This window comes from Eurosta solidaginis, chromosome X (assembly GCF_040869045.1).
Source record: "Eurosta solidaginis isolate ZX-2024a chromosome X, ASM4086904v1, whole genome shotgun sequence".
Lineage (NCBI taxonomy): Eukaryota > Metazoa > Arthropoda > Insecta > Diptera > Tephritidae > Eurosta > Eurosta solidaginis.
In genome coordinates this window covers 174,541,012-174,554,404 of record NC_090324.1, presented here as the reverse complement: position 1 = coordinate 174,554,404, position 13,393 = coordinate 174,541,012, and the positions used below count along the sequence as shown (strand labels likewise).

Here is a 13,393-nt window from a genome sequence, read left to right as displayed (position 1 = left end):
TTCTGTGAGCTGGATGATGAAACGCCGGTTCACATTCTCTGCGAATGCGTCGCTCAAGCTAGGCAGAGACTATCCCATCTAGGTGGTGGAATTCTTAATCCCTTTGTGATATGGAGTAAAAAGCCTGAAAAGGTACTTAGATATATCAAGAGCCTCAAGATACAAAATTAGGCTGAAAGGTCTTGCACAATAGATCTCCACAACCAATTAACAATAATAATAATAATAATAATCTTGAAAAAAATAAAATCATCAATATGCTGGCTTTTTAACCTTTAATATCTTCTCCAAATTTATTTGTACCAAAAATACACTGCCATGCCATAGGTAAAATTCTCTCTAAAGTTTAGTTTTGCATTATAATTTTGTTCCGTAACTTGGTAATTGTTTACTTTAGGGTACAACTGCCAAAACTCGTCCAAAAATATTGGGAGAGGTGTCAAAAGACACGATTTGGACCCAGGATCACGAAAGCGGAAATGAAGAATTTTATTTCTGTGAAAAAATATTTCCAAAAAACAGAAAATGGCCCAGGAGCCCCCGAAACCGGGGTGGGATCCATAGTATTTTTGCGCAGAGCACCTTTCTGCATTGGCGGTCTTCGGCCGCACTTATAAAAAATTACCCTGGGTGGGTCCACCACCGGTTTGGGGACCAAAACTATATCCGCGGAAAACACTTTTACCCACAGTTTTTCTTGTGGGTACTTCAAAATTACAACAACCACCTGAAAAATTTCGAATTCGTTTGCAAATATCTCCGAAAAGAAATAAAATTTCCAATTTCCGTTCTCGGATTCGTGGTTCTGGGATCAATACGCGTCTTTTGACACCTCGCCCGATACTTTTGGACGAGGTTTAGCAGTTGTACCCTAAAGTAAACAATAACACGAAACATTTAAATGGGTAGCAGCTTTGAAGGAAGAGATAAAAGTTTTAAAATATGTACACCTGAACATGCAAAGAAAACGCAGCAAATTTTTAAGCAATTTCTCTCTTTTGCCGCAGATTTCAATGAATGCACTAACCCAAATTCTTGCGGTTCGCATCAGCGATGCGTTAACACTAACGGTTCGTATCGTTGTCGAAGTTTATTACAGTGCTCAAAAGGCTATCAGTTATCATCGGATGGTACACAATGCATAGGTATGTTTGCAAACAAATATATTTGTTTTAAAATTGGTTTTAATTTTAAACTCTACTTTTATCTAGATGTTGACGAATGCAAAATTGGGGAACACCAATGTGTACATAATCAAATTTGTCGCAACCGCAATGGTGGATATATTTGCACGTGTTCACCGGGTTACGAATTATCGCATACTACTAACGGTATTGACCATTGTATTGACATAAATGAATGTAAGCAACAGGAACAGTCCCCCGCATGTCCCACGAACTCCAAATGCTTTAACACAATCGGCTCGTACTATTGCGAGTGTATATCAGGATTCCGTAAGAGCGAAGTCAATGAAAAAATTTGTTTGGATGTAAACGAATGTCAAGATATATCGGGTTTATGCCAACAGAAATGTGTTAATTATTGGGGAGGCTATCGTTGCACGTGCAATGACGGATACGAAGTCAGCACGGATAATCGCACTTGCAATGATGTCAACGAATGCGAAATGCATAAAGCCTACAAACTTTGTATGGGCTATTGTGAAAATGTTCCTGGCTCATATGAGTGTTCTTGTCCACGAGGATATACGCTAGGTGTGGATAAAACTATTTGTCGTGACATTGATGAATGTGCCACAGGTGAATTTTGTACGGGCCAAACAGATATATGTACAAATATACATGGCAGCTACAAGTGTACCCCTATGCAATGCGAGTATGGGTATATCATTGATCCTGATCAAAAAAAGTATGTAAAGTTATTATACTCTGAGTGCTTTGAGTATTTAAACTTTAGTAACATAAGGGTTTGTTGTACAGGTATAAAGGAATAGAGATAGATATAGACTCCCATATATCAAAATCATTAGTATCGAACATATATTTGATTAAGCCATTTCCGTTCGTCTGTTTGTCCGTCCGTTAACACGATAACTTGAGCAAATATTGAGATATCTTCACCAAATTCGGTATACGGTTTATCTGGATCCAGAATACGTTGGTATTGAAAATGAGTGAAATCGGTTCATAATCACGCCCACTTTTTATATATAACATTTTGGAAAACACGGAAAACCTGATACATAATATACCTAGAATGTTGAAATTTGATGTGTATACTGATACTGGGACTCTTGATACACATTTGAAAAATTTTATTAAATATAAATCAAAAACCGTTAAGCCTATCATAACAAAATTCAACAGAGAGCTTGCATTTTACTATACGAAATGTTTAAAAAAAAATATTAATGCAATCGGTTAAGGGCGTGTCTTTTATATAAACGATTTTTAAAGGGGTCGTGGAAGAATAAACAAAGATACCTATAACTTTGCAAAAAAGATATGTATATCAATTATATTTCTTTTACCAAGTGGAATTATAAAAAGAAATAGGAAAAAACTCACTTTTTTTAAAATGGGCGCGGTACCGCCCATTTATGACTAAGAAACTTTCTATGTTTCGGGTGCCGTAACTCGAAGAAAAATTACCTGTTCGAACACGAATATTATAAGCTATGCCTTTGTGAAGAAGAGCTTGTTATTAATGGTATTTCACTATATAAATGGAATTATAACAAAAAGTTAGAAAACATTTAAATTTTTTAAAATGGAAGTGGCACTTTCACTTTTTTGTCTAAGCAATTTTCTATGTTTCGGGAGCCATGACTAGAAGAAAAATTAACATATCGTAAAACATTGTATAGACATATTTTTCTTATAACAGGAAATATTTCTAGTAAAAGTGGACTTGATCAGTTAAAAACGACACCTTTTTTCATATGAAGTTTAAAACGGTCGTAGACTAGAATAATAAGCTATATCTTAGCAAAATAGTATTATATCAATGATATTCCACTTACCAAGTTTTACTGTAAGAGAAATTGAGAGACATCTTTTTTTTTTTTTAAATGGGCGGTGCCCATCTATTTAGCTATTTATCTGAAATGTACTGAACTGGTAAATTGAAGCTCACGTTGAGTATATAATCATCGGTTACGCCCGAACTTAGACATCCTTTTTGTTTTTTCTGAATTCAATTACATGGTCAATCAATTACCTGAGTTTTGGAAATTGTCTTTTAGTCGTTGTCGTCTGACCAGTAACTTCTGCGAGGGCAAAGCATGCTACAGCATACCATTTGCATACACCTACAATTTCATAACATTGATATCTAAGTTGGGGATACCGCCTGAGGGTAGAATAATATTCAGTCTACGTGGTCCTATGTGGTACAACAAAATCGACTTTGATTGGAAAATTACTAAAATTCAAGCAGCTGCAAATATAGAGGAGGCAACCGAAAAACACTTTGGGTAAGTTTCGTATAAACCATTGAAAATACCCTTTTGAAATACATGCACGGTTGCCACCCATGTTTTCATTTCGGACCAAAATTTATTGAAAAAAGACCAAGTCTCAGAAAGAAAAAGCTTTTTTTTTTATTCCTTAATTGGTATACAAACAAATCGGCAATTCACAAGATTCGTTGTACTTTCTTAAATTTTAGATTGTTTCCATGGTTCCCCATATAAAATTTTGGTTAAATAGCGCATTCGACGAAAGGGCCTTGTGAATTGCCCAAATATGTTAAAATAATAATAATAACAATAATAATAATAATAATAATAATAATAATAATAATAATAATGATAATAATAATAATAATATTAATAATAATAGACCAGCCCAGGGAAAGAACTACGCCGAAGTCGTAGGAGCCATCCGGTGCGAGCTTCAACCTGAAGATACAGGGACCGTCATACGCTCCGTCCGAAAAACCAAATACGGGAGTGTACTTATCGAAACTGCACGCTGCGGCGATAAATCAGCGTTCATCCAAGCGATAGGAAGCGCTGTTGGAGAAGCGGGCGAAACGAAGTAGCTTACACGGCGAATGCGGATTGAGGTGCTGGGCATGGACTGCCTGACAACCGCCGAAGAAGTTGCCGAGGCTGTTAGGAAAGCTGCTGGCGGGGAAATGACGGGACAGGTCGGTGTGTCTATTTTCTCGGCAAACCAGCGTGAACAGAAGATGGCAGCCATTGAAGTGGACGAAGCTGTTGGCGTCCTTTTACTAGCCAAGGGCAAGATGTGTATCGGCTGGCTGCAATGCAGGTTTAGACAGAGGGTAGACGTGCAGCGATGCTTCAGCTGTCTAGGCTACGGACACCAAAAAGCAGACTGCAAAGACCCTGATAGAAGCAGTGCTTGCTGGAAGTGCGGACAAAGTGGCCACCAGGCCTCGGCCTGCACGGAAACTCCAAAGTGCTTTTTATGCCAGTAAGAGAAAGTCGACCACCTTCCCGGGTCTGGAGCATGCAGCACCTTCAGGGAGGCACTCGCTGCCGCAAAGGCCAAATAGGCGCGCAAGTGACCAGGTTCATCCAAGGCAACCTGAACCGAAGCAGGTTAGCCGGTAGTCTGCTGGACCAACTGGTTCTTGAAAACAGAGCCCGATATGCTATCATCAGCGAACCTAAAAGAGTCAGAAGTGACTGGCACGTAGACTTAACAGGTGCTGCTGCGATCTGGATCCTAGACGCTGGCACCCACGTACGAAGCCGTGTTCTCGGAAACGGCTACGTACGCGTAACAGTGGCGCACACCACACTAGTGAGCTGCTACCTGTCCCCAAACAATCCAATTCAAGGGTTTAAAGATAAGCTAGAACTACTCGAAGACAATTTGCGTGATGAAACCGGTAACGTCGCCGTCGCTGGAGATTTCAATGCTAGGGCTGTTGAGTGGGGAATGCCCTGGTTAACTCCAGAGGAGGGCTAGTGCTAGAAATGGCTGCATTCTGAATACCGGCACGACCCCGACATATCGGCGACCAGGCTTTTCACACTCTATCCCTGATATTACATTAGCATCGGAAAACCTGTTGTCAAAGGTGGGTGGATGGAGGGTGATGGAGGATCTCACGGGAAGTGACCATAACTACATCAACTTCCATCTTAATAACTCAGGGCAAAGTCGGACAGGGAGACCGCCCCGTATGAAAACAAAATGGGACGCATCTAAGGTTGACGCTGCAAAGTTCTCCGCTGTTGTACAAGCGAGCGCACGACAGATAGTCGAAAGTGCCGAAGCGGCGAGCGCTACGGTAGAAGCCACCATGCGTTGCCTGAAGCACGCATGCAAGACCTGAAGCCACGAAAAGGGCCTAGGAGAGGTAAAAAACAAGTGCATTGGTGGAGTAGCGAAATCGCCGAACTACGCAAGGTATGCCACAGAAAGCGAAGGCTGGCAACCCGCGCACGCAGCAGGCCTGACGCGCTTGAGCATGCGGAGGCTTACAAAAGAGCAAAAAAGGTCCTCTGTGCCGCCATAAAGCAAAACAAACTTGATAGCTGGAAAAAGCTTTGCAAAGAAGTTGATCATGATCCTTGGGGACAAGGGTATAAAATAGTAATAGGGAAATTCCGCCCACCGAACAAAACGATGGATGAGGGAAAGATGCGAAGAATAGTAGATGCTCTGTTCCTCACTCGCACAAGCAGAGACGGTGATCACGTCACCCACGAAGGCCACGATGTGCAGCCGTTCAGGGAAGGTGAGCTAAAAGCGGCCCTACACAGAATGAAGCCCGGTAAAGCGCCAGGACCGGATAGGATACCAGCTGAAGCAATAAGACTGGCTGCTAAGAGCCGTCCTGAGTTGCTGTTGCACATGTATAACAAATGCCTGGAAGCCAGGATCTTTCCTACAAGGTGGAAGACAGCGCACCTCGTGCTAATCTCGAAAGGCAAGGGAGACCCAAACTCCCCGTCGTCTTTTCGACCATTATGCATGCTCGAAACGGCCGGGGAAATGATGGAAAGCCTCCCTACACAACGGCTGATAGCAGCCATTGAAGATGGAGGTGGTCTGTCCCATCGGCAGCATGGGTTCCGGAAAGGTCACTTCACAATAGATGCCATAGCCGAAGTTATAAATGCGGTAAGGAAAGCCGAAACCGCGTGCCACCAAGCTAGGCCGGTTGTCTTACTGGTCACACTGGACGTGAAAAATGCCTTCAATTCCGTCAGGAGGGACGACATGCTCGATGCGCTGAAAAACTCTTTCAAGGTACCTCCTTATCTACTAGCCATATTAAGGGACTACCTAAAAGATCGCTGGCTCACGTACGAAACAAATCAAGGTCGGAGAAAGTGAGGATAACAGGCGGAGCAGCCCAGGGATTGGTGTTATGTCCCGACCTCTGGAATGCTTCGTATGACAACCTCCTTCGTTTGCACATGCCAGAAAGTGCTTTTCTTGTCGCTTTCGTAGACGACGTGGCTGCCGTAATCACAGCACGGAACTGCTAGCTGGCGTATCTTAAATTAAACCAAGTAATGCGTAGTGTAAATAGATGGATGAGCGACCATGTGAGAAAATTACACAGACCATAGGATACTTAAGTCGATTAATGGCAAACACAGGTGGGCCAAGGCCATGTATAAGAAAGCTGCTTGCTTCCGCTTCGGATTTTATACCCTTGTACGGTGCAGAAATTTGGGCGGATGCAATGAAATTCCGAAAGTATCGAGCAGCTATTACTTCTGGCCAACGCAGAGGGCCGCTACGAATTGCCTCAGATTACCGCACGGTATCCGCAGACGCAGTTCTTGTTATTGCGGGAACCATACCTATACCTCTTCTCGCTGAGGAGAGGAAATCAATTTACCATCTCCGAGGAGAAGTACGTAGAGATGTTGCTGCCGCGCAGGCGCGAAAAGATTCTATCCGACGCTGGCATTAGCAGTGGAGCTGTACTGCAAGCAAGTGGACCAGGGAACTGATTCCCGAGCTGGAGCCATGGAGAGGTCGACTTCTACCTGATACAGTTTTTAAGTGGCCACGGCTACTTCCGGGAATACCTCCACAGGATGGGCAAGGTTGAAAATCCGCATTGCTTATACTGTGGGCTCATAGACGACGTACGCCACAACTTTTTCGAATGCGATCGCTTCGCACAGCAACGAAGAAGAGTGGAAGTAACACTAGGCGGCCTATCCTCGGGCAGTGCCATCCATAAAATGACCTGCGGAAATGACAGATGGGACATGGTCGGCAGATATGCAAGGAATATACTCCTCGATAAACGGCAAGATGGTTGCTTTGCCCAATAACGTGAGAGTAGCCAAAGAGCTAACGTAGCGCGATTCCGTACCCGAAGTTATGCTAAACGCGGTCCCAGGTGCGGAAAGTACGCGGGCCGTGGGAGGTTAGGTTTTAGTGGGTAGCCCATGAAGAAAAAGAAAGGGAGTCCTGCACTCGGAGAGGCTCGCTGCTACAGAGAGTAGCACCGAGGCTTAACAACCCGGTTAGTGCATAAAGCATTTCCTCCTTCCACGTAAAAGAAACCAAAAAAAATTATAATAATAATAATAATAATAATAAAAGTGGAGGCTGAGCTCAGGGCTCCACCGAGGTCACAAGGTGGCGGATCGTGAACGGCCTATAGTAGGTTAGCTGCGAATAACCAGTAAGCAGTCCCCGACCAAGAGCGACCATAGAGGAGGGCGTGGCGCAAAAGGCCACACATACCCAATGAATCGTGGTGGCAGGGCGAGTGGGTGCCGCCCTAAAACTTTAATAAGCATCCTCAGGATCGAACCCAGTAAGATCCTGATGGCGACAACTGGAAAATGTTAAGGAAAAGATTGCTATGGGCTGGCGTGGACGGTATTCTACCATCTTAGTAGCCGAGGGTGACACCTCGTCGAAACGGCTGGTGGGCTAATATCGTCTTCGTCTCCGTCTCGTTAAAACCTTGGCAGGTCTCCAAGTACGTTCGAAGCGACGTCACCATTAAGTTGGCGGTGCAGGCTCAGTTGAGATGACTCCTGACTTACGCCGGATTCTGGCTCTGCAAACAGACTATCATAAGGACCTGTATCAACCCTCGCGTGGCCTCCCTGCACATGCAAAGATAACCACGGGAATCTAAAACGGCGACTGCACATCGGGCGGAGATAGCGGCTTGGAGTGGAGACCCAACTGAAAAGAAATGGGCCAAATAATTGAAATGCGTAAAAGTAACGATGTTAATGATTGCGGCGTAACCGCTTTTCAAAGGAGCAGCAAAGTGCTCCGATCGCCGGTGTTAAAAGCCGCTACCAATGCGACAATAGCACCAGCAGAGAAACAAGGAGGCGGGTCAGCAATGGCCAGGGACACCCCACTACGAACGCAAGGGGGGACAAAAGCTAGGGAAAACAGTAGGAGAATAGTTGGCACCCCATCTACCCCTGGACAGCAAGGTGACGGCAATGACAGGCGGGAAACCTCCGTATGCGGTGCAACACCGGGGAGGACAAGTCAAGTTGACCTCCTCGAGTATGCAAGAGTTGTGCTGCGCAGCATGCAGGCTGCTGCGGTCAAACAGAAAAATGTGTCGATGGACATATACAACGGCATGGCACAACTTGAAGAGACACTGAGTCGCATGCGCTCTTTATTAGAGGGTAAAATCGCAGAGTACACCGAACCCAAATGGGCTCGTGGGAACAAAAGAGCACGAACAAACTCTGGCTCGCAACCGGGGGCCTCGTAGGCCAAGAAAAAGTGCGATGAGGGTTCTGCGAAGAGAATATTGGGCGAGGCCTGGGCGACCGTAAGGAACCGGAAAGCCAAACCACGCCCTGAGAAAGAACAAAGGACACCACCTGGGCAAGCCAAGAAGGCAAAAAGAAAAGGCAAGTCCAGAAACAGACGGGCCGCAACATTCGTAGTTAGACCAGCCCAGGGAAAGAACTACGCCGAAGTCGTAGGAGCCATCCGGGGCGAGCTTCGGCCTGAAGATACAGGAACCGTCATACGCTCCGTCCGAAAAACCAAATCCGGGAGTGTACTTATCGAAACTGCACGTGGCGGCGATAAATCAGCGTTCATCCAAGCAATAGGAAGAGCTGTTGGAGGAGCGGGCGAAACCAAGCAGCTTACACGGCGAATGCGGATAGAGGTGCTGGGTATGGACTGTCTGGCAACCGCCGAAGAAGTTGCCGAGGCTGTTAGGAACGCTGCTGGCGGGGAAATGACGGGACAGGTCCGTGTGCCTAGTTTCTCGGCAAACCAGCGTGAACAGAAGATTGCAGCCATTGAAGTGGACGAAGCTGTTGGCGTCCTTTTACTAGCCAAGGGCAAGATCTGTATCGGCTGGCTGCAATGCAGGCTTAGGCAGAGGGTAGACGTGCAGCGATGCTTCAGGTGTCTAGGCAATGGACACCAAAAAGCAGGCTGCAAAGGCCCTGATAGAAGCAGTGCTTGCTGGAAGTGCGGACAGAGTGGCCACCAGGCCTCGACCTGCACGGAAACTCCAAAGTGCTTTTTATGCCAATCAGAGAAAGTCGACCACATTCCCGGGTCTGGAGTGTGCAGCACCTTCAGGGAGGCACTCGCTGCCGCAAAGGCCAAACAGGCGCGCAAGTGACCAGATTCATCCAAGGCAACCTGAACCGAAGCAGGTTAGCCGATAGTCTGCTGGACCAACTGGTTCTTGAAAACAGAGCCAGCTATGCCATCATCAGCGAACCTTATAGAGTCAGGAGTGACCGGCACGTAGACTTAACAGGTGCTGCTGCGATCTGGATCCTAGACGCTGGCACCCACGTACGAAGCCGTGTTGTCGGAAATGGCTACGTACGCGTAACAGTGGCGCACACCACATTAGTGACTTGCTACCTGTCCCCAAACGATCCAATTCAAGGGTATAAAGATAAGCTAGAACTACCCGAAGACAACTTGCGTGATGAAACCGCTAACGTGGTTGTCGCTGGAGATTTCAATGCTAGGGCAGTTGAGTGGGGAATGCCCCAGACTAACTCCAGAGGAAGGCTAGTGCTAGAAATGGCTGCCCGACTTGGATTGGTCATTCTGAATACCGGCACGAACCCGACATATCGGCGACCAGGCTTTGGACACTTTATCCCTGATATTACATTAGTATCGGAAAACCTGCTGTGAAAGGCGGCTGGATGGAGGGTGATGGAGGGTCTCACGGGTAGTGACCATAACTACATCACCTTCCATCTTAATGACTCAGGGCAAAGTCGGACAGGGAGACCGCCCCGTATGAAAAAAAAATGGGACGCCTCTAAGGTTGACGCTAGCGCACGACAGATAGTCGAAAGTGCCGAAGCGGCGAACGCTACGTTAGAAGCCACCATGCGTTGCCTGAAGCACGCATGCAAGACCTCAATGCCACGAAAAGGGCCTAGGAGAGGTAAAAAACAAGTGCGCTGGTGGAGTAGCGAAATAGCCGAACTACGCAGGGTATGCCACAGAAAGCGAAGGCTGTCAACCCGCGCACGCAGCAGGCCTGACGCGCTAGAGCATGCGGAGCATACAAAAGAGCAAAAAAGGTTCTCTGTGCCGCCATAAAGCAAAGCAAACTTGATAGCTGGAAAAAGCTTTGCAAAGAAGTTGATCGTGATCCTTGGGGACAAGGGTATAAAATAGTAATAGGGAAATTCCGCCCACCTAACCAAACGATGGATGAGGGAAAGATGCGAAGTATAGTAGATGCTCTGTTCCTCACTCGCACAAGCAGAGAGGGTGAGCACGTTACCCACGAAGGCCACGACAAGCAGCCGTTCAGCGAAGGTGAGCTAAAAGCGGCCCTACACAGAATGAAGCCCGGTAAAGTGCCAGGACCGGATAGGATACCAGCTGAAGCAATAAGACTGGCTGCTAAGAGCAGTCCTGAGTTGCTGTTGCACATGTATAACAAATGCCTGGAAGCCAGGATCTTTCCTACAAGGTGGAAGACAGCGCACCTCGTGCTAATCCCGAAAGGCAAGGGAGACCCGAACTCCCCGTCATCTTTTCGACCATTATGCATGCTCGACACGGCGGTAAAATGATGGAAAGCCTCCTTAAGCAACGGCTGACAGCAGCCATTGAAGATGAAGGTGGTCTGTCCCATCGGCAGCATGCGTTCCGGAAAGGTCATTCCCCAATAGACGCCATAGCCGAGGTTATAAATGCGGTAAGGAAACCCGAAACCGCGTGCCACCAAGCTAGGCCGGTGGTCTTACTGGTCGCTGGACGTGAAAAATGCCTTCAATTCCGTCAGGAGGGACGACGTGCTCGATGCGCTGAAACACTCTTTCAAGGTACCTCCTTATCTACTAGCCATATTAAGGGACTACCTAAAAGATCGCTGGCTCACGTACGAAACAAATCAAGGTCGGAGAAAGTGAGGATAACAGGCGGAGCAGCCAAGGAATCGGTGTTAGGTCCCGACCTCTGGAATACTTCGTATGACCTCCTCCTTCGTTTGCAGAAATTGCTTTTCTTGTCGCTTTCGCAGACGACGTGGCTGCCGTAATTACAGCACGGAACCGCGAGCTGGCGCAGCTTAAATTAAACTAAGTAATGTGCAGTGTAAACAGATGGATGAGTGACCAAGGACTTCAGCTCGCGACAGCGAAAACTAGGATCGTAATCCTCACGAAGAGAAGAATTCCCACCATTATGAATATGATGTTTGGAGAAAAACAAGTACAAACAGGCAGCGCCACGAAATACCTCGGGGTGAGGCTAGATAGCAAGCTAATCCTCACGGGAACCTTTCAAGTATCCTGCGAGAAAACTGCACAGACCATAGGATACTTAAGTCGATTAATGGCAAACACATGTATAATATAATCTGAATATAATATAAATCCACACTTTATTCGAATGCGATCACTTCGCTCAGCAACGAAGAAGAGTGGAGGTAACACTAGGCGACCTATCCACGGGCAGTGTCATCAATAAAATGGCCTGCGGAAATGATAGATGGGACATGGTCAGCAGATATGCAAGGAATATTCTCCTCGCTAAACGGCAAGATTGTTGCTTACCCCATAACGTGAGAGTAGCCAGAGAGCTCACGTAGCGCACTTCCGTACCCGAAGTTATGGTAAACGCGGTCCCAGGTACGGAAAATGCGCGGGCCGTGGGAGGTTAGGTTTTAGTGGGTAGCCCATGAAGGAAAAGAAAGGGAGTCCTACACTCAGAGAGGCTCGCTGCTACAGAGAGTAGAACCGAGGCTTAACACCCCGCTTAGTGCATAAAGCATTTCCTCCTTCCACGTAAAAAAAAAAAAAATAATGATAATAATAATAATAAAAAGAACAGTCATAATAATAATCTATATATTATGTTACGTGGCTGACTGTTTGGGTGGCGAGGAGCGGCGGCAAGCAGGTATGCTTGCGGGCCCAGGCTAGCTCGTCGTCTTGGGCGGGGCATTTCACCACCGTCCTCACCCGCAGCCACATGAACAAAATAGGGGTTAATACCTGCATGATGAGAAAAAGAAGGGGGCACAGTTAAGAGGGGAAAAAGATGAAGGCCTGTCCTGTTGGGTGGAGTCTACCCTCCCTCTGCAGTGCAACTTGCACCGCACCGTGGGCACTGTGCTGACTCCTATCTACTTACAGTTCCCCCAAACCTGACATAAGTCCGTCCGTCCGTCAACAAGTCATTTCCCTATGTTCACCTTCACTTACCCTCATCGCGCACAAGCGCAGCACCTACACCAAATATTGTCAACCTAGTCCTGCATAATGAATATATTCAAATTTCATCCAAACATACTAACAATTTTATTCATGAATTCAATTTCCTTAGTCGCTAAAAGAAAACTATGAGTTTAACCGATAGAGAAAAATCTTATATAATACTTAAATTAACTTTCAACTAATAAAGCTGCCGCTTGGTTCTTAGACTACCCTAATGACAATGCCTTATACAATTCAATTAGTGAACACGAAACTCTAACTTCAAATAAATTCAAACTAAGCTAGACTTATTCCGACCCTCCTTAATGCCTCTCATTAACCAATTTCTTAACACGTTAAATTTCAATTCCAAATGGTACAAAAAAAAAAAAAAAAAACAAAATAAAAAAAAATTGTCCATATATTTAGGAAAAATCTTGACGCCACTAATATCAGAAGACTACAACATTAAAAATTCATTTGACTTGAAAAATAGATTAGCTGATGTAAATGTATGCAATGATGAGGTGTTAGTATCGTTCGATGTCGTCTCGCTCTTCACCAACATACCGACGGCTTTAGCAATAAAGATAGTCATGAAAAAATGGGAAAAAGTCCAACAACACACAAACATACCGAAAAACAAATTTTTAACCATATTAGAGTTCTGCTTAAAAGAAAATAACTATTTCATGTACAATAACATTATTTACCAACAAACATTTGAAATGCCGATGGGTAACCCACTTTCCCCCACCATAGCGGACATTGTGATGGACGACCTTATACACA

The 13,393-nt window shown here is 45.4% G+C and overlaps 1 protein-coding gene across 1 annotated transcript in view; it reads left to right on the top strand.

Moving 5' to 3' along the window:
• The window catches only part of LOC137235269 (fibulin-1-like), a 790,573-nt gene that overhangs the window by 50,987 nt on the left and 726,193 nt on the right, over positions 1 to 13,393 (top strand). Inside the window, exons 2-4 of the mRNA XM_067758332.1 lie at positions 1,008 to 1,145; positions 1,212 to 1,869; positions 3,206 to 3,436. Of these exons, the coding sequence (XP_067614433.1) occupies positions 1,008 to 1,145; positions 1,212 to 1,869; positions 3,206 to 3,436 (1,027 nt within the window). The remainder of the gene's footprint in view (positions 1 to 1,007; positions 1,146 to 1,211; positions 1,870 to 3,205; positions 3,437 to 13,393) is intronic.